The sequence below is a fragment of the Dipodomys spectabilis genome, unplaced genomic scaffold (genome assembly GCF_019054845.1).
Source record: "Dipodomys spectabilis isolate Male_0828 unplaced genomic scaffold, ASM1905484v1 ptg000030l, whole genome shotgun sequence".
Lineage (NCBI taxonomy): Eukaryota > Metazoa > Chordata > Mammalia > Rodentia > Heteromyidae > Dipodomys > Dipodomys spectabilis.
Window position 1 is genome coordinate 5,817,688 of NW_024870707.1, and position 22,386 is coordinate 5,840,073.

General features: G+C 36.5%; 2 protein-coding genes and 1 pseudogene across 2 annotated transcripts; all 3 read right to left on the reverse strand.

The window, feature by feature from the left end:
* Positions 1 to 994: 994 nt before the first annotated feature.
* LOC122105039 (olfactory receptor 5B17-like) lies at positions 995 to 1,942 on the reverse strand. The gene has a single exon (XM_042676134.1). The coding sequence runs from the start codon at positions 1,937 to 1,939 to the stop codon at positions 995 to 997; it is 945 nt and encodes a 314-aa protein (XP_042532068.1). The 5' UTR covers positions 1,940 to 1,942.
* A 3,479-nt stretch (positions 1,943 to 5,421) lies between these two features.
* LOC122104804 (olfactory receptor 5B2-like) lies at positions 5,422 to 15,795 on the reverse strand. Its single transcript, XM_042675731.1, has 3 exons — positions 15,737 to 15,795; positions 8,328 to 9,273; positions 5,422 to 5,481 (listed from the first exon to the last, which is right to left on the reverse strand). The coding sequence occupies exons 1-3, from the start codon at positions 15,793 to 15,795 to the stop codon at positions 5,422 to 5,424; spliced, it is 1,065 nt and encodes a 354-aa protein (XP_042531665.1).
* A 2,146-nt stretch (positions 15,796 to 17,941) lies between these two features.
* LOC122104805 lies at positions 17,942 to 18,486 on the reverse strand (annotated as a pseudogene).
* Positions 18,487 to 22,386: the final 3,900 nt, after the last annotated feature.

The following is a 22,386-nucleotide window of genomic DNA, read 5'->3' on the forward strand; positions in this document are numbered from 1 at the left end:
ATTTATTGAGCAAAATGAATATATTGAGTCAGCACAGAAGACTGCAGTTACTTTGTAAATTAAAATTGGTCTTTTGGGATTGGGAGAGATTGATTGGTTGCATGTATCAGCTACAGTTACTTGCAACAGTTTTTAGCTATCAGGGTGGAATGAAAGTCTGCAGACTTTCAAAGTGGAAAGCTTGTGCCATGTTGAGTGGAAAAAAAATTTCAGACTGACAACTTCACTGAGCACTGATGGCTCATGTAAACTAGCTACTCAAGAAGCTGAGATCTGAAGGATTGTTTAGGACAGAGAAGTCTAGGAGACTAGATCTTCAATGAACTATCAAAATACTGGAACACAAGCATGTCTGAAATCATAAAGAATCAGGTGTGAGCAAGAAAGCAAAGCAAAAGTAGATTAAAAACCAAAATGTAAATTGGTCCCAGTGGCTCAAACCTGTAACTCTAGCTACTCAGGAGACCACGATCTGATGATTGCAGATCAAAGGCAACCTAATCAGGAAACTTTGGAGACCCTTCTCTCCAATAAATCACCAAAAAGTCCAAAGTGGAGCTGTGGCTCAAGGGGTAAAGTGTTAGCCTTTAGCAAAAAATGCTCAGTGACAGAGCCCAGGACCTGAGTTCAAGCTCTAGAACTAGAATACACATACACAAAAATAGAAATTGATGGTATATATAGATTAAAGTAAGCAATACCCATTTGTTCCATGCTTATTCTAATATTACCTTGTATTGGAAATAGAACCACACTCTCAGAGCCAAATTCCTCTATGACAATTTGGACATTGATTTATTAAATTACTATAATTATTTGAACAACACAAGTCAATAAAAATCTGATGTGTATAATTGTCGTCATAATTTTCTTTATTTTTGCATATTTAGAATAATTTCTTAACTAGACTATTAATACTAAAGTGAGGCACTTGATGTCTTCCACTGAGAAGAATCTAAGCAGGCTGATATAGCTTATTATGAATTCTACATAACTAAAAGATTAAGCCTAAAGAGTGTTTTGCCTTCTCAACAATATTCTTGAATGCACCCTTCACGTCCTTGTTCCTCAGGCTATAGACCAGGGGGTTCAACATGGGAATCACCATGGTGTAGAACACAGATACAATTTTGTCAGTGTCCATGGAATGACTGGAGCTGGGCTGTATGTACATGATGATAACAGTTCCATAGAAGATGGAGACCACAACAAGGTGTGAAGCACAGGTAGATAAAGCCTTCTGGTATCCCTCACTTGAGCGCATCTTTAAAATTGTTATAAAGATGAACACATAGGAAATCAAGATAACCATAAGGGCAAAAATGACATTAAAGCTTGTCACAAGTATAAGAACCAGATCACTGGTGTATTTCTCAGAACACGCCAGAGTCATGACTGCTGGAAGGTCACAAAAGAAGTGATGGACCACGTTGGACATACAGAAAGAGAGGCAGAAGATGTCCCCAGTTTGTATAGAAGCATTCAGAACACCAGTGACATAGCAGCCTATGGCCAGACGAGCGCAGGCATGTTTGGTCATGATGGTGGCATAATGGAGGGGTTTACACACTGCTGTGTAGCGGTCATAGGCCATGGAGGTCAAGAAGTAACATTCCATCGTGGCAAAGGCTGCAAAGAAAAACATCTGAGCAGCACAGGCATTGTAGGACATGACCTTGTCTCCTAGCAAGAGCCCAGCCATGACCTTGGGAGTGACTGTTGAAGAGTAGCAAAAGTCGACCAGAGATAGGTTGGTGAGGAAAAAGTACATGGGAGTATGGAGATGGGAGTCCAGCAGGATGACCGTGATCATTCCTAGATTTCCAATCATGGTGATGAGGTAGATAAGTGTAAAGATGATGAAGAGAGGAACCTGTAGTGTTGGGTCATTGGTTAGTCCTAAGAGGATGAATTCACGCACCTCCGTCCCATTCTCCATAGGCAGAATTTCAGAATCAAAGGTCTTCTGTAGCAAAGACAAGCAGAGAACACAATTGTGTACCTATTGAACTGTGAAAGCACTATTCCATTATAATAACAATTTGTTTTTAAATAGTTTTTTATCTAAAGTGTCTGATGATAGTATAAATTTAGTGATCAACTTACCTATGCAATGTTAGACTTTTGAAGAAACAGTGTTTACATACATCATTTTCGACTTCTTAATTTTTTAGCTGTATTTTTTGTCTTTTCTTTTTTGGTACTGAGGATCGAACCCAGGACGTTGCACTTGCTAGGCAAGTGATTTGCCACTGAGCTACATCCCAGCTCAACTTTTTAATTTTTTATAGACATCAACTAACTTGCAGGAGTGGTAGTATGTTTCTCAAGATCCCATACATGAGAGTATTTCTATTTTCTAAGCCTTTGTGACTAATTGCTTACATTTCTGTGTCTTCACTTAATATTCTTTACAAGCCTGATGGGTTAATTTGTTATTATGTCTCTTTTATATGAAGTGACTTTGTATGTTTGTTATTATGCCCCTTTTATATAAAGTGACTTGGGAACAGATAGGTTCAGTAATTATTTAAGATTAAGTAATTATTTATAGATATTATAAGACAAATCCAAAACTTAGACCCAAACAAGGTAATTTCTAAATCAAATACTCTTAATAAATTTGAACATTTTATATTTAATTTTCTTTCAGCTGACACATAAAGCCATAGAAAGTTTTAAATATTAATGAGTAAGTATGCCATTTCCATGCATGTATACAGTATAAAACATTCAAGTTAAAATAAACATGTCTGTTCTTCAAACAGTCAAATATATACAAAAAATAGAGAAAACAAAGTGACATGGAAACATATAGAATAGCAACCCAAGTATGTAAATGCCAATCATCTATGCAACAAGAATTAAATGTAGAAAATATCTAGGAAAACTCACAACAACCCAAAGAAGGGTCAAGTAAAAGACAGGGCACAAGAAGCATCATCATTTCTTTATAGTAAACTGATTTTACTATTGTTATTTATTTATTTTTTTGGTCGTGGGGCCTGATCTCTGGGCCTGGGTGCTGTCCTTCAGCTCTTCAACTCAAGACTAGCGCTCTACCATTTGAGCCATAGCATCACTTCTGGCTTTTACTCCTCATGTGGTGCTGAAGAATCGAACCCCGGGCTTCATGCATGCAAGGTAAGCACTCTACCACTGAGCCACCTTCCAGCCCAGACTTTTAGATCACTGTGTAGAGAAAAGTTTATCATTCTCAGGCCTATGTGATAACAATAGCAATAAGTAGTATTTAGTGCTTACTATTTGTAAGGTATCTTTTTCTTTTATTGATGCTGGTATTGCAGTACTGAGTCTTAAACTGAGGGACTCTTGCTTTCACTCCATTTGTATAATCTAAAGAAGCTTAACATCTCAATACCTTTAACTCAATCACATATACACATTCTCTTTTACAATGTGAGGTGACACATTATAATTCTAGCAAGTGCAGCATTATTTTTAATCATTAGCCATTAGATGAGCTACTGCAGTGAACATAAAACCTCAGAGTAAGTTATCTTAGCATAAGGGGTTGTTGAAATGAAAGCATCTTTAGAGATCACATTTCTAATTTGCAAATGGCTTATTTGCAAAAGAGATGAAGAAAGAGGCATACGCATGGCCCAGTCGGTGTACATAAAATAAATTCTTCTTCCAAAACAAATCTCATCAGTTTAGTAACAATAAACTGGCTGCACATGAAATTTCTATTTCTAGCTAGAAATAGTGACATTGAAAATAAGACTGGTTTGTGTGCAAAGACTGTTTTAGATGAATGCCATCTAAAAGTTAACGTAGATAGCCCTGGGGCGGGGTTGGGGTGGGGTGGGGGGGGGGAAGAGGTGGAGTGTGTATGCACACATACTCCTACATGTATGAATACAATCTCACTGACCATTAAACAAAATGGAAGCAGGAGAGTTTAGATGCCTTCCTAAAACTCTATGCCTCATATAAGATATTCAAGATGCAAATTAACATTTAATTGGTTCTTGTGAATGTGCTTTTAATCACTGCGTGACATATTTTCTGTATGAAAATGTAACAAAAGGGTGAGGGTGGAAAGAAGTGGGTACTTTGGTGGTTTCAGAAAGAATTTGTAGAAGCTAATAAAGTGTCATTTGACTCTGGCTGAGCTGTCTTTTCAATGATAGCACAACATACTTAAATGAGATAATTACCATCTGCTTAATGAGAGCATCAAATATCCTAGCTTTTGCTACTCCTGCATGTAATTTCACATCATTGTGCTGTCTACTGAGTAAAATAAAATACTTCAAAGAATTTGGATCCCAGAACTTCATCAAAGTTTGAGAAAAAGAATTCAGCCCAATATGAACAGAAGATGTAGGTGGTCCATTTTTCATCATTGATCACTAATTTACCTTTCACTAATAGGTTTATTAAATATAGAACCTTACCTTGCATCTTGAAAAGAAGGGAAAGGAAATCTTGAGTTGTGCTTCTATCTGAAGTCAGATTCATCATTGAAGAATAAGTCAAAAGGACCCTGAATCTTTAACACATAACATATCATGCCTATCATGCATGGAACCATGTTCATAGAAAAGTTATTGAGCATCTGCTGAGCTTGGTATCCTTATTTGGGGTTGAGAAACCATAAAACGGATTGCCCCACATCTATCATAGAATTGTGTTTGTGCCTAGCAAGTAAGAGTAGTGCACAAGGTTTTAGTAAAGATTATTCTTCTGGTGTGATCCAATACAATTTTGATCTTATAGCATTTTTCTCTCCCAGGGGTTGCAGCCACACTGCAAATCATGTTTGGAGAAAGAATTGCTCTACAATAAAACCATCCATTTCAGTAAATGATGACTGTATACTGTGTTCACACACACTGGCCTCTTTAAAATGCTGTCCTGTGGAGTCACTGTGGGATTTCAGAATTTAATGATTGGGAAAGTAGGTGAACATTACACAACTACAAAGCTCTCAGGAGAGTCTCCCTCTGAGGTCCATTTATCTGCTCCTTCCACCTACTCTATTCACCTCCTTCTACTTACCTAGGGGAAAGGATGCTAAACTGTGTGCAGGAACAGTGGACTGATGGCTCAAGAATACCTATGCGTTTGCAGTAATCATTGCCATTGTTTTATTCCTCTCAGCTTTAGCTTTATGCAATTTGCATAAACTGGGCATATAATTCTTTACATTTATTATGACTGTTGATATTAAAATAGATTCTAAACTTACTTTGCTTTCTATCTGCCATCACTATTAAATTTTCACTTTATTGTATTTATTCTTTAAGGTGTTACAATTAAATATAAGGCCAATATGAAGTTTAGAAGTATGATAAATAATCTCTCTGTTTTCATTTCCTCAGTTTACAACAGATGGACACATATGATTCAGGGACATGGGAATTTTAAATCTACTTGCTGAGCTCAGTTTCCTTACCTTTGATTGAGAAATAATAAAATGGACTGATGTACATCATAGAATTGTGTCTGTGCCTGCAACTTAGAAATTTTCTGACATCTGTAGGCAAGTGGGTTTTCTTTCTCTTATAAATTACCCTCCAGCAATCAAGATTGAATGCTTATCCTTTAATATTTGGAATCCCTTCTTTTATGTTAATGTCTAAATTATCTCTTTAAAAATTAGGTATTATCTTCTCTCTAGTCTTATTTCTACTCTTAAAAGGAAAGCTTTTAATTCCTGACCACTGAGTTTGATATTTTCTATGATGTCTTTTTATATATGGGCTTTATATATACTTATAGAATCTTCAATGCAAATATGTTGAGTTGTTCTTAAGGAGTCTTTTGTCAAATGATTCTTCTGCATCTGTTGAAATGACTAATCTAGAGAGTTTGCCCTTCACTTTGTTAATGCGGTGTATTATATTATTAATTTGAGTTCATTAAACCGTCCTTGGATTCTTCCTGAGATGAATCTCATTTGGTGAATGATCCTTGTAATGGATGCTGAATTTAATTTGTTAGTATTTTACAAAGGATTTTTTGCAACTTCTTCTTCATAGATATTGACTTACAAATTTCTAATTTCAAGCAGAAATATTCTGCTTCTGATATCAAGATAATCATGACCATATATGTGTGTGTATGTGTGTGTGTGTGTGTGTGTGCATGTGTGTGCATGAGAGATGGTACAGTCAAGCAAATGGACATATACATAGTCTCTTGTGTATATGTTCACCTAAAATTTACTGTCAGCCAAAATCCCAAGTAAAATATTAATTATAGCCTTCATATTAATTATATGAATTATATTATGAATAATCATAATTATTATAATTGTTAATTATATTGATTATAGCTTGAATTGTTATTCTATATATATATATAAACACACACATACACACACATTTACACACACACCATGACTACTCAATGATGAAATCACCTTGTGACATATTCTTATAATGCATTAGGCTATATTTGACCATATAAGACATCTTTAATTTACTTCATGTTAGTAAAATTTTAATTTGATGCTAAAAAGAGACAACTTACAAAATGGGAAAATTATTCACCTACTTATACACCTGACAATGTGGTTATTATCTAGAATGCACAAGAAATTTAAACAACTCAATGGCAAAAATAAAATAATCCAGTTAAAACATGGGAAAGACCTGAATAGACACCTCTTTAAAGGAAGAAATATAAATGACCAAGAGACATCTGAACTTTGTTCAACATCATTGATTGTCGGGGAGCTGCTCACTGAATCCACAGTGAGATATCATCTCATCCCAGTAAGAATGATTATTATGAAAAAGACTAAAGTTAACAAATGCTGGTGAGACTTTGGAGAAAAGTTTGCACACTATTGGTGAAGATATGTTAGCACAGCCATTATGGACAATATGGTGATCTCTTAAAAATTAAAGACAGAGCTATAATATGATCAAGTTATCCCACGATCAGATAGATATAGTCAAACAAATGAAATAACCATACCAAAAGATACTTTATTTCAGCACTGTTTCTAGTCCTGAATGAAGAATAGCATAAGATACATAATCTTACTGCACCATTCCAGACACTATAGTTCAAAATAATTTTTCTGTGTGTCACTTTATCTGTATGATTTTGTTAATAACATTTTATCTATTTAAGTGGCACAGCTAATACATACAATCATTTTGAATGCTAGGGCAATCTCAATTTCATAGCAAGTACTGATTAATATCAAATTCTACTACCATCGCTACTATTGCCATTATCATTATACTATCTACTATTAATATAGGAGCTTTATACAGGTAAAAGTATGAAAAGAGAAAAAACCTGTGTACTGACATTTGTATTCGTATAATACAAATCAGTATAAATTGCAATCACAAAGTTATATACAAGGATGTGAGATATAGGATTGTGTGTGAGAGAGAGTGGGAGGGTTAAATGAAAGTTAAGAAGAATGAGAAGACAGATTAATATTGATAGAAACAATGTTAGTATTTAGAAGTATATTACTGAAGATCATTTATGCTGCATTACAAGTAGAAGTTATTCAGTAATTTACCTAGATTGTATAGATTAGTGGAACTGATTAACAGCCATTTTTTGAATCCCAGTGTCATGCTTTGTAACCATCCAATACCCAGAGTACTTATTTCACAGCGCTGTGAAAAGTAAATTTGAACATATATGAAATCTACTAATGCAATGCCTGAAACAAGAAGTGTCCATGGCATTTGCTTCCCTCAAGCTTTAGACCTAAATGGTATTTTGATAGTAAATCGGCTCTATACAACTATTCAGAATGAAGAAATGATTAACAAAGACAGCGTTAAATATTACAACCTAGTTCATTCTTTTCATCAAAGCGTACTAAATTCCAGCTCTTTTCATTTCTGGAAATCAAACATCTTTCCTTATTTGTATGCAGATAGTGACAGAAAGTTCTACCTAGAGTTACTACCCATTTACTAATGCTGCCAGCAATAAGAAGTATTCAGAATATAGATGATTCAGGTGATTATGAAGTTCTTCACACACACACAGATTGTAGATACTTTTCAAAATAATTTATACAAACTGCTTTTACTAGAATGGTTAATGACATAACTATTAAAACCATCACATCAGTATCATTCATCAGTGCTATGACAAGGATCCTCCACATATCCTCTTCAGGTCTTATGATTCCAAACATATCGCTTCATATTCACAAAATTTGGAGAACTCCTTATGGACAATTATTTAAATCTCAGTCTAAAACTGTGACTCTGGTTATAAAAAAGTCTGAGAGAAATGAGATAAGATTCCTACATCATTGAAAGAAAAGCCCTTAAGGTCATTCTTAGGCTAAATATATCTTTTTTTAATACATTCTTGACCTCCTTGTTCCTCAGGCTGTAGACCACAGGGTTCAGCATGGGGATGAACACACTATAAAACACAGATGTGATTTTGTCAGTGTCCATGGAATGACTGGCACTGGGCTGTAAGTACATGAAGATAGCAGTCCCATAGAAAATGAAGACCACTGTGAAGTGAGAAGCACAAGTAGATACAGCTTTCTGATGCCCGGCACCCGAGTGCATCTTTAAGATGGTGATAAAAATGAATATATAGGATATCCAGTTAACCAGGAGGGAAAAAGAGATATGGAAGGCCCCTAAATACATAAGAACCAGCTCACTAACATGCCTATGAGAGCAAGAGAGAACCATGACTGCCGGGATATCACAGAAAAAGTGATGGACCACATTGGACTTACAGAAGGGCAGACTGAATGTGTCTGCCACGTGGATGGAGGCATTCAAGAAACCAGTCACATAAGATCCTATGACCAGATACGCACACACACTGGTTGTCATGGTGGTGGTATAATGGAGGGGCTTACACACTGCTGCATAGTGATCATAGGCCATTATGGCCAACAGGTAATTCTGCACACCAGGAAAGGCAGCGAAGCAAAACATCTGAGCAGCACAAGCATTGTGGGAGATCAACTTGTCTCCCATGAGGAGCCCAGCCATGACCTTTGGAGTGACAGCGGAAGAGTACCAAAAGTCCACCAGAGAGAGATTACCAAGGAAGAAGTACATGGGGGTGTGGAGATGAGAGTCCAAGAGGATCAGGAGGACCATCCCCAGGTTCCCAACCAGCGTGGGAGGACCATCCCCATCATACAGCGTGATGATGTAGATGATGAGGAAGGTGATGAAGAGGGGGACCTGCAGGTCTGGGTTACTGGTCAACCCCAGCAGGATGAACTCAGTCACTTCCATCCTGTTCTCTATCAGAGTTACCAGGGAATCACAAGATACTCTGTAGCCATGAGGAAAAAAAAAGCAAAGCGAATGGTAACATAATGGATTAAAATTGTACTACATAAGTACAAAATATTTTCTTGCACTGGGCAAAAACTTTTATTTCAAAGTAAGCATCAGTCTGAAAACCCAATTTAGGGCAATAATTACATACTGGGTGGCATCCTGTGGAATTTGAAGAATACTCAAGGATTGTCTATCCAATTTAAACATTTTCTGATTTGTCAATTGTGATGCAGACATTTTGATACCATGAAAATAACTTATGTGAACAAGTCTATCAATTGACTTCTCCTGAACTCATTAAAATTAAATTAGTTAAATATTGCTTACCAGCCAGGAGTGGGTGTAGAAAATTTACATGCACATTCATTGTCTCCTTTAATAATTGTTGTTGTTATACTCACGTAAATTATGAAGCACAAAGAGTAGAGCAATTTATCCATATTACTTACTAGTTGGTAATGGATCCATAAAACATTTAATCTGAGAGTCTAATCTAAAATTCATTACATGCTGGAACTACTTCTTGTCTTCCTTAAGTTTAAACTGAGGATGATCTCTTTGGGAAGTATATAAGTGATTCATTGTATGGTAACATCACCCTTTTTACTGTGTATTTATCTTCCATTAGAGATAACATCCAGAAAACAAAAAATAGAAGGGTGCATGACCCTTTCTAGTAGAAAAAGTTCCTGAATGAATTAATAAGCTCTGAGCTACATTTTAAGGTCTCCCCACAGACAAGCACATTTAAACTTGACAATAGTATGGAGAAAATCATGAAAATTTTATTTGGATAAAGATAACTTTAACCGAGAAATCAGAATGAAACATTTTTATGATGCCTAGAAGTAGGCTAGACAAGTATTGTGGTGGAAGCAAATTTAACCTGCAGACGTAGTTCTAAGAGCAAGCACCTCATGAACAGAAGAGATGCACAGCGTAGCTTGTGCTCATCAATTACCATCTAGGAGTTCTCCCTTCCCATTATATTTCTATCTGCAATATAAACAAGTAATGAGACCTGGAATGAAATATTATTGTGAAGTTTTTTTTGCTTTTGTTTTTGTTGGTTGTGGGTCTTGAACTCTGGGCCTGGGCACTGTCCCTCAGCTCTTCAGCTCAAGGCTAGGGCTCTTCACTTGAGCCACAGCACCACTTCTGGCTTTTTCTGTTTATGTGGTGCTGAGGAATTGAACCCTGAGCCTCATGCGTGAGAGGCAAACACTCTACCACTGAGCCACCTTCCCAGCCCTTATTGTGAGGTTTAAATGAGATAATAGGGATAAAATCCTGGGTGTTAAACACAATCTCAGGAGCACTGTCTATCATGTTTTGTTCAAGTGAATGCTGACCTGTATGGTAGCCATTTCAGTTACATTTGATTTCTAGAAGCTTCCCTCATCTATTTGCATTTCACTTAACTCTAGGATCACAAAGAGTCTTTGTGCCCTGAAGTCTTTCTCTATATTCTTGCTCCAAGCTTTGTGGCTGTTCCTGGAATTTCTTTTGTGCCATTCTTTCTCCAAATTTCCTCCTTAAACATTCCTATTTTCATTTGGGTGAAAGAGTTTGTTTTGCTTAAACTAATTCTTGCATTATTGTCTCTCTGTTGCCAAGTGACAGAAAAAGCTGCAAGCCTCCAGCTTATGGGATGTTGCTGGCTCACAGATTTGTTTGGTTGGCACATTCCATTTTGTGGAATATTTTGTGTATGTTGTCATGCAGCAACAGGAATTTCCTAGCTTTGTTTGGTTATGACAGAGTTTCTAGTCTAAAACAGTACTCTTGCCTTAACCTCCAGTAGACAGAACTACATGAATGTACCATCACACTTTGCTCAGTTTATTGGTTTGAATCTGAAAAAGATGATAGCTTGCATATGGAAAGATATTCACACGAAATGAATTTCTATTTCCTGTCAGTCTTTCTACTGGATCTTTGGTAATTTTGTTCATGAGCCTTCCAAAAGGACATTGTGTTTGTCAACTATTAGCACACATGACTACTTTTAATAATCACTGTGTTCCACAACTAATTATATGGTCTTTAAAACATTTCCTAACATATATATTTATATATCATGTATATACGGAGATTTTATTGTCACTGTGCACATCCATTTTTGTACACAGTGTACCTTGATCAGCTTACCTCCTCCCTCACTTTCCCTCATCCCCCTTAACCCACTTCTCAAACTAACTCAACAATCCTCATTGTTCTATTTTTTTTTCACACAAAATACATGAGGTATTTTAGTCAATCTTCATTGTTCTACTTTTACACATAGACATGAATTATTTTGGCCATATTCACTCTCCTTCCCCCTCCTCATTTGTCTACCCTTCTCAGTAATAACCCAGTCCCTGGTAGGACCTATTTAATATTTCTGTCCTTCAGAAAGGTATCTACATATGAATATGAATTTATGTGTATATGAGCACGTGTGTGTGTAAGGCCTTTTATTATTACTAATTATCATCATTACTTTACCTCAAGATAATTGAAGATTAAGAACTCATCCGATCCTCTAAATCTTTATAGCTATAATAAAAAAACAAAAAAATTAAAGCTATCTTCAGTAATAGTATGCCTCTAGTTCTCTCATTGTCCATGTGTATCAATGCAAAAATGATAATAATAACAACAGCAGCTATATTCTTAACAGTCCATATGAGATTGTGTGGAAAAGGTTTAAATGAATGGTGGGTTCATTCAGGTAGCATCTATGTATGTTTTAAGAAGGGTCATTTGCTTGCTTATTTCTTTGCTTCTAATAAAGAGAAATGACAAAATCTCCAGCTAACCTGAGCGGCTTGTTTTTGTTTCTATTTTTTGAAAAGTACATAGTGTGTCATTAGAATATTTGAACACTATATTCTACAAGCTTTGGCATTCATACAACAGTCTCACTTCAGTTCTTTATACAAATTTTGAAAGCATGTTTTTCTTTTGAAATAACCCACAGTTAAGTAGAGCTGCCTCTATGTTTTAGTATGCACTATGTTTCTTACAAACAGTGTTTATGGAATATAAGAATTTACCTGTTTCTCAGATGAGACTGACAAGTTGTCAATTTACAACAGTAAGTCTGAAATCATAAAGTCATGGGTTGCTGCAAAAGTTTTGGCAGAGATCTCTTGGGCCAGGGTAAAAAATCTCTAAGCAGGGAAAGGAAAAGAACATTAGCATTTGATCTATTTTAAAATCTGCCATGAATTCTTTTCATATGGATTCACTTGCCTCCTTTTCATTTGTGAAATAAATGTAAGGTTCCATATTTCTTATCAAGTACAGGTTGTATATGTGAATAACAAATGAGTGAGGTCTATAATCATTGTTTTTTAGATAAAACATAAGTGATTGTTAATTAAAAGTCAATCGATGTAGTTATTGTCTTTAAGTGTTTTCCTAACCATTGAAAGTTCATAACAAATCCTCAGGTCAGAAGATGGCTATCTATAACAACAATTACAATCATTCCATGAATAAATGAGATCCAGCAAAGCACTGAATATAATGGACATCTTTTAAAACAATTGATATTGAATAATACTGTGATTTAAGCGAATCATTTTGAGATCTGTAGATAATTAGTCTCAAATATCTCTGGAGATAAAACCCATGAGACTATCCACAGCACTCATCTTACATTCCTAGGGCAGCAACAATTATCTGGTCCGTGGTGGGGGGAGGGCAAGTCACACTGGTTATTTTTACTATTCAAGTATATTGCATTTCTAGTTATTTTTTGTTATATTTTGTTTCCTAACTAATACATATATGTCTTACTGTAATGCTGACCATAGAGTTTTAAGAATTTTGTTGAGTAGGTTGTCATGTATCTAAGAGCACAATTAACTAAACAAATTTATCTGAACCTATCATTGATAACTTTTTGTCCTAACAAGTACCATGGCATCATATAGATTTATTTTTTTTGTCAATTGTGGGGCTACAACTCTGGGTTTGGGCACTGTCCCTCAGCTCTTCAGCTCAAGGCTAGTGCTCTACCACTTGAGCCACAATACCACTTCTGGTTTTCTGGTGGCTTATTGGAGATAAGAATCTCACAGACTTTCCTGCATGGGCTGGCTTTGAATCTCAATCCTCAGAATTCAGCCTCCTGAGTAGCTAGGATTATAGGCATGAGCACCCGGTGCTAAGCTTAAATAGATTTTTTTATCCAAGAACGTTGCTACAATGTCCTCAACTATATTATAGGATACATGGTTGACGGGTCTGGCATCTACCATTTACTTGAGTTCTACATATATACTCACTTGTGTGACATTGGTAACAAAAAATTACGTGTATTTTATTATATCCACATTTTAGGTTCTTTTGCCCTTCTTTGGTTGAAATATTTATGTTGGTTTTAGTGTTTAGTGATTATGAATATGACTGATCTAACTATTGGAATAAAGAGCTTCATGTAGATATAAAATTTCATTTCATAAGAGTAGATTTCTAGCAACCAGATTTATTTTCTAATGTTATATATTTGTTTGGGTGAATCATACCAAGCTGCAAAACAGCTTGTCAAAAATTTTTTCACAAAATTTTTGAATTTGAACTCTCCTAATTCATTTATTCAGAATATCTTGTATTTTCTCTATTTGCTTATATAAACTTATAGAGCATATTGTCATATAGTATAGTATACTATATGTATGTATGAATGTATGTATGTATGTATGTATATACGCACATATACATATACTCCCTTTTTCTCACTCCATAAAGAGAAAACACAAAGAAAGGGGCTCCATTAAGACACTTCATATATATCTATATATATATATATATCTTCCACATATTTCTCTATATATGTATTATTTCACAGAGCTATGATAATTAAATATAAACACATAGAGAACCCTAGTAACACAGTACTTAAATAAGAAAAGTCCTCACTATTGGCTCCCCTCAAGCTGTAGAAGCAATGGTCACTCCATTGTAAAAAAAATAAATAAAACTTCTCTATTCTAGACACACAAAGCAGAGTTTGAGCTCAGGATCTTATTTATCCATTTAACAAAACATATTTGAATCTAACTCCTTAGAATATGTATTAAGTGACTGTTAGACAGAGCATACGCGCGCTCCCTCAGCCACTGCCTTCTAGAGACAGCAAGTTGTACAATTCAGTACTGAAGTAGTGCTGTCATCAAAATAAATAGAGTGTTATGAAGTGACCCTGAGAACATTCAGAACTTGTTATAACATCCAAGTGATTATGAAGTTTCTTCTTGTCAGCTGTCTAGTGAGGCCAAACACATAGATATATGTGTGCAATTACAGCTATTTTTGAAAATAGTTAAGTTATACAAACTGCTGATACAACAAGAGTGGCCAGTATCATGTCCTTTAAAACCATCATGCCAATATCCTTCCTAAGTGTGAAGCTAACCTCAAAATGTCTTAGTCATTCTTATTTCTCTTTCAGTTTTATGATTCTCTATATAATGTGTTTGCATTGTATGCAGTACACTTGCAGAAGCAAGAGAAACACTACATAGATCAACTTTAATGGGATTACAGGTAAATTTACTTTAAAAAAGGAATAGTTCATAGAAGGGATATTAGAGGGACAAATCCAAGTTTTGTGAATCCTGCTTCATTAAAATTAAAATGGTTAAGTCTGTTTGTCTCCAGTAAAATCTTAGTGAATGTATTCTTGACTTCCTTGTCCCTCAGGCTGTAGACCACAGGGCTCTTTATGGGCTTAAACAGTGGGTAAAACACAGAGGAGATTTAATCACTATCCACACTGTACATGAGAACAGTCTTGTAGAAACTAGAGACTGCAGTGAAGTGGAAGGTCCAGGTGGGCACAGCTGTCCAAAGTCCAGCACTTGATGGCACCTTGCAGATGATGATAAAATAAATATGTAAGTTATCCAGATAACTAAGAGGGCAACCCCACCCCCACTTTAGAGCTCATTAGGTAAATGAGAACTAGCGAACCAACATGACTCTTGGAGCATCACAGAACAGTGACAGGCCACATTGGACTCATAGAAGGAAAGACTCGACGTGTCCCTCACATGAACAGAGGATTTAAGAATGCACACGCATAGGAGCATATGGTCAGACTGTTTCACACACTAGTTGTCATGTGGGCTGTCATGCCAAGGAAGGGGCTTACGCACTGGGGCACAGTGTTCACAGCCCACTGAAACCAACAGATACCTTTCCACAGTAGTGAAGGCCAGAAAGAACATTTGAGCAGTACAAGCATTGTAAAAGTGTCCTTGTCTGCTGTGAGGAGATCAGCAATGACAGCTGAAGAGTGACACACATTCACTAGAGACAGGTGAAGAAGGAAAATACACATGGGAATGTGGAGACACAAGTCCAAGAGAGGTAGTAAGACCATCCACAGGCTTCCAAACAGGGTGATGATGTAGAAGAACAAGAAGGTACTAAAGAGGGGGACATGCAGGCTGGATTACTGGTCAGTTCCAGCAGCATGAACTGAACCAGTTCTATCCTGTCCTACCTCCATATCCATGTTCCTAGAGAGTGTCTAACTGTGCTGTAGCCATGAGAATAGAAGGACAGTGATACAAATTTTGAGCTGGGATTGGACAATGTGAGTTCAAGATGCAGACTCTCATTGAGCAGTCATTATTCCATGGGAGCCATCTTCCTCAAGATTTCTTCCTTGAAACCCATCTTTTCACTTGTTCCAGGGTTTAGTTTTCTTAAATTCATTCTTTTTTATTGCAAGGATACTGTACAGAGGGGTTAGAGTTATATGAGTAAGGTAATGAGTACATTTTCTATTGAGTATTGTTACCTCCTCTTTTGTTTTCCCCCTACCATCCTTTCCCTCCCTCCCTCCTCAATTCATCCCTCCCCACCCCCCAAAGTTGTAAAGTTCATTTTCAACATAGTGTCTTATACGACTCATTGGTACAATAAAATACTGTTTCCTGTTGACAAATCACAGAAACCAGTCTGGAAAATGCCAAGCTTTTGAGCCGTCACTAGCTCAAAGATTTGTTAGTCCATTCCATTTTTGTGTGAAATCTTTTATTTGACTATGTTGTCACTTAACCACAGGATTGTATATTGCATTTTTTCTTATGACTTATTCTGAGGCTAGATATTGCCATATTGTTAAAGCTATGTAGTGGTTTTGTCTGGAACGTTGTACCTCGCATTCATTAAAATTCTATGTCTAGTCCACAAATCTATTGGCAGCTAAACAATGGTCCTACAGTATCAGGTTATAAAATCTGGTGCCTGAGATATTGCCCTATGTGACCATGACACTGCAATTGTAATTAAATTATGGACACTGAGATAATCTAAATTATTATCCATATTCTAAATGCAGGCAGTAATTTCTTATATAACAAACAGGGAGAACCATCAGTTCTTATTGGTCTTTGTTGGTGTTTTATTCATTTTATTATTTTTTGAATTTACTGATTCATTATTTGCTTTCATTTCATTACTGATTATTTTGATAATTTATTTTTACTTCTTTTACCAGTTTAATTGGTTAGTGTTCTTCAGTCAAACGGAATCAAGAGGGTAAGTAGAGTCACATCTAGTAGGGCTATGGCAGTTGGGAAGTCCTTGAATGTTTCTTGTGGCTGCTGCAGAGCAGAAATGATGTGTAAATTTAGTTTGAGTTTAGATTTGAGTTCAGATCCTGAGAAAGAGGAGATGAGATGTGGCTGGTGTTGTTTTGAAGAACCAAAGCCCAAGATATCAGGCATACATTAGAAGCCCTAATGTCCGAGAGATAGATGACCCAGTTTTTCCAGTTAAAGGAGAGGAGAAAATAAAGATGAAGTGGAGAGAAAGAAGGTGGGAGACAAACAGGGACAAAGAGATAGACACAGAGAGAGACAGAGAAGAGACAGAGACAGACAGAGACAGAGAGATGACAGAGACAGTGACAGAAGAGAAGAGGGGAACAGGAGAGGAAAGGAAAAGGAACAGAGGGGAGAGGAGGAAGAAGAGGGGAGAAAAAAGAGAACATTGATAGAAGGAGCATTGCTCTTTGCCTACTTTTATATCTATTTAGCTAATGATAGACTCACACTGCTGATGATGAATCTTTACCAAGTTTGTTGGCTGGCGATACTTAGGTAAGTTCCTCTGGAAAAATATCCCAGACACCTACAGAAAAATATTTTTTTAATTCGTTACAATGATATCTCTCAATCCAGTCAAGTTAGCATAGAAAATTAATGACCACAGTATCCAAATTACCTTTAATTCAGGCAAATTTACTCTGTGTGTGTGCAGTTATCAGCGTGTGAAAGTCAGTATCCATTTTCTTGCATTATGAGTTTCCTATGGAATTGAAGTGTATGTATTTCTATTTCTATCTTGTGGGAGGAGAAAAAGCACAAGAGTATCAAGAATGAATGATTTTTTTGACAGTACTGGGTCTGGTTCTATGCTATTTTTGTGGGAGCTGGCCTTGTCCCACAATCCTGTGACTCTAGGATCACCCCTAAATGACAGATTTTATTATTAGTCAAAAGATACTTTTAGAGATATGCAAGATTTTTTAGCCATTCTTATTCACGTATATTTATTCAGATATATCTTCTTTTCTATACAATAGACTTCATCAGACACTTGAATTTATGTGCGGGTTCCAACAGATAATCCTAAAGGAAGAAATGCAAGTATTATGCATCCAAGAGAACCATAATTGCTGGGATGTCACAGAAAAAATAATGGATCACATTAGATGTACAAAAGGAGAGGTTGAATGTGTCCCCAACATGGATGGAAGCATTCAGGAAGCCAACGACATAAGATCTTATGAACAGACACAAACACACACGAGTTGTCATGGTGGTGGTATAATGGAGGGGTTTGCACACTGCTGCATAGCGGCCATAGTGCCATTATGGCCAACAGGTAGTTTTCCACAGTAATACAGGTTGTAAACACGAACATCTGAGCAGCACAAGCAGGAAATGACCTTGTCTTCTCTAACAAGCCCAACCAAGACCTTTGGAGTGACAGCTGAAGAGTAACAAAAATCCACCAGAGAAAGATTACCAAGGAAGAAGTACATGGGGGTGTGGAGACGAGAATCAGGAAAATCAATCCCAACTGATGTGATGATGTAGATGATAAGGAAGGTTATAAAAATGAGGACCTGCAGGTCTGGGTCATTAGTTAATCCCAGCAGGACAAATTCTGTAAGTTTTGTCCTGTTCTCCATCTATGATATCTGAGAGACTCTAGTTGCTCTGTAGACATGAGAAAAAAGGGACAGGATATATGATATATATCCAAAACACAGATTTCCTTTTTTTAAATAAGTTTTTTATTGTGAAAATTCTGTACAGAGGGGTTACAATTACATAAGCAAGGTAATGAGTACATTTCTTATCATTTAACAATAACTTGCTTGCAATTTCTCTAGAAAATGCATGGGTTTAAAACCAATTTGTGTAATTTAATATCCACAGTATTACTCTAGAATTTGAAGAAAATGAATTGAATACCTCCCTCATTTTAAGCATTCATCATTTGTGAACTAAGTTGCAGAAAGTTTAATAACTTGGTGACACTCATGTATCTATTTGACAATTTAATTCTGGGTTCAGAAAAAGCTGACACTTCATTACGTTCACCTGTCAAGATTGGCTGTAGACACGTTGAAGTGCATTCGTGGTCTACTCTCTATAATACCATGGGTTTGGTTGATGGTATTTCCTGTGAATTATGAAGGCAAGAAGTTTAATAATGTGTTCACATTACTCAAGTATGAACCGACAATCTCTACCCATTACAAATGCTCAACCATAGTGATTTCTAGGTCTCAGGCTCTAAACTGGGTTTACATCAAATTAAAGATAATTGAATTTTTATTTGCTTCTTTACTCCTTGGATCCAGACTCAGTACTTGTGTTTTCATAGGGAAAGACAGAAGTGACTGGTACTTTTTTATTGTGAAAATACTGTACAGAGGGGTTATGATTACATGAGCAAGATAATAAGTACATTTCTTTTTTTTTTAATTTTATTTTATTTTATTTGAGAACATACTGTACAGAGGGGTTACAATTACATGGGCAGGATAATGCATACATTTCTTACCAAGCATTGCAGCCTCCTCCTTTGTTTACCCTTCACCTCCCTTCCCAGCCGCCCCCCCCACCCAATCCTTCCCCCCCTCCCCCCCCCCCCACACCGACATTGTAAAGCTCGTTTTTGACATGACATTTTGTACTTATGAGTACATTTCTTATCAAGCATTGTTGCCTCCTCCTTTGTTTTCCCTTACCATCCCTTCCCATCTTCCCACCCCCAGTCCCCCTGCCCTCACCCTGAGTATATATTGTTCCCCTCATTGGGGATAGAGCAAATAAATATGCAGCCAATAAGTCCTTGAAGTAGGGAGTCCTTGAAGGGATCTTAAATAAATTAACAAGCGCAGAATAATGTTCAGAGTTTCCACACATGTTCCTGTATATTATCATATGCATATGCAAGTGTATATATGGAGAAGGAGAAGACAGAGAGAGAGAGAGAATGAGACAGAGAGCCTAGAGATATGAAAACTTTGATTATGCTAAAGATGAATTTAATTCTTAAATAAGCATGTCACGTCTCCATGCATCTTAGCAGTGGTGGGATAACTGTCTAGTGGGACCAAATTAAACCTAAATGTATATTTGCATGAACAGGCAATGTAGAGCTGTAGCAGAAAAAGAGCTTATATTCTTATAACTGATACATATCAAACCTTACAATTACTATCTATGAGTCCTTGTTCTTAACCTAACTTCCCTGAAAATCATATTTCCATCAGCAAGATGAGCACATCAATAACATGTACAATGAACATTATGGCCAGGTGCCAGTGGCTCACGCTTGTAATCCTAGCTACTCAGGAGGCTGAGATCTGAGGATCACAGTTCAAAGCGAGCCCAGGCAGGAAAAGTCCATGAGACTCTTCTCTCCAATAAACCACTCAGAAAACTAGAAGTGGCGCTGTGGCTCAAGTGGTAGAGCGCTCGCCTTGCTCTGAAATGCTTAGGGACAGCACTCAGGCCCAGAGTTCAAGCCCCATGACCGACAAAAAAAAATAACATTGCAATGATAATACTAATGAAGATAATATAAAACATAATAAAATTCTTGTTTTGAACATGACCTAATGAGCTCTGACAATCATCTAATTATTAGTCTTTATGTTGGTCTGATCAAGGTAAATACTGACACAAAGCATATCAGTTGTAGGTGAGTTTGAATTCTTGAAGCTTCCCTCCCATATTTGCCTTTCTCCCGCACTATTTTCTTTCCTCTCTAGTGTTTCTCTGTCTCCTTGTTCCTAACATTGATTGCTTCTCTGGGAATGCTATGTGAACATTCTTTATCAAAATTTCCTCCCCCAAACATGTTTTCAATTGTACTGATGCCTATTATTCTTAAATTCATCCTTTCATTACCATTTCCAATAGCCAGATCATAAAACTAAAAACTGGAAATCCTCAGAGAAGTCATTAGTTCACTGGTTAGTTTTGTTACTATATTCTATTTTGCCAAATTTTTTATTTGGCTACATTGTCATTTAACAATAGGACTTTAAATTACATTTTTTCCTTGTATTTTGAGACTGGATACTGCTACCTTGCTAAGATTGTACTTGAACTCTAGGCTGAAATGATAGCTCTGCCTCAATCTTCTAAGTAGCTGGGACTACAGAGATATGCTACCCCATTCCACTTAAATTCTTTGTTTCTAATGAAGCCTTTGGAGGGGTATCCATTAAAAACTAACCAGCATTCCCTAGCATCTTCCTGAAACATTGCAATTTCAGTTTATGTCCCTTCTATGTGTGTTGCCCAAACTTTAACATCATGAGATACGTACATTATAAGGTCCTTATGAGTGAATTTGTGTGTGGGATGCAGTTGAGCCTCCTCATGCACGTGTAGGGCAATATTATCAATCTTACAATATTGTTCAGAAAATTAGGAATTTAAGAGGCTAACCAATCTTCTGAATATATATATATATATAAGTACTATGAAAGTGACTCAAAATTCCAGCCACCTTTAACCTAATAAAATGTATACCACAGGCAAATCATTCAAAAATTGCAATACTAATTTTAACCACACTATTAAGAATAAAAATCCATTTTGTGATTTGAGAAAATGATAAAATGATGTTCAGAATGTATTAATTCATATGTAACCCACTTTTACTTTCCCAAGCTTTTTGAATCTTTTGTTTTGGTTGTTCATTTGTTTACATCAGATAATAGAGAAATATACAGGTAACAGACAACCCAGCATCCAATCAATCAGCATTGGTTTTGTTCATTTTGATGGAGGTATAACATGCTGCATCATGCTATGTCTGAATTCTCCATAATGGAAAATTTTCACATGCATACAACATACTTTCTTCAGTTTTTAATTCAAACGTTGAAAGTATCTCTTTCTTCTTTAAATAACTCACAGAAATATAGCTGCCCAACTTTTTTTTTGGGGGGGGGGGTCAGTCATGGGGCTTGAACTCTGGGCCTGGGTGCTGTCCCTCAGCTCTTCAGCTCAAGGCTAGCACTCTACCACTTGAGCCACAGTGCCACTACCGGTTTTCTGAGTGGTTTATTGGAGATAAGAGTCTCACGAACTTTCCTGCCTGGGCTGGCTTTGAACCACGATCCTCAGATCTCAGCCTCCTGAGTAGCTAGAATTACAGGCATGAACCACGGGCTCCTGGCTCCATTTTTTTTTATTTGCATTACACTTCTCACTAACAATATTTATGGAATAGAGATACCCACTAGTTTCCTGGAAGAAAAAGAATGGTCCATGTAGAGTACTAAGTCAGAAATCATAAAAACAGCCATAAAATGTTGAAACAGTACTGTTAGAAGAGCTCTTTCTCAGGAGCTGCTTCTCTGGTGGCTAGAAAGTCCTAACTTCCCTAAGGCAGGTGAAAATGGTGGAAAGAACGTTATTAATACAGATCAACGTCTGATTTTACCAGTGATTCTTTGTGCTTCAAAGAGTGGGTTCCTCCTTGCATTTGCATTAAACACATGGCAAAATTATATGTCTCTCACACACTTTACAGATGTTGACTATACATACCAAATAAG

Bases quoted from the DNA above. Each gene is read 5' to 3' on its own strand.
- LOC122104804 (XM_042675731.1), bottom strand. From the start codon at position 15,795: ATGGATATGGAGGTAGGACAGGATAGAACTGGTTCAGTTCATGCTGCT. The intron at 9,274-15,736 runs GTAATCCAGCCT...TCATGGCTACAG, and splicing joins CATGCTGCTGGAACTGACCA to AGTATCTTGTGATTCCCTGG. The intron at 5,482-8,327 runs GTATTAAAAAAA...TCTAAGTTGCAG, and splicing joins GGAACAAGGAGGTCAAGAAT to GCACAGACACAATTCTATGA.
- LOC122105039 (XM_042676134.1), bottom strand. From the start codon at position 1,939: ATGGAGAATGGGACGGAGGTGCGTGAATTCATCCTCTTAGGACTAACC.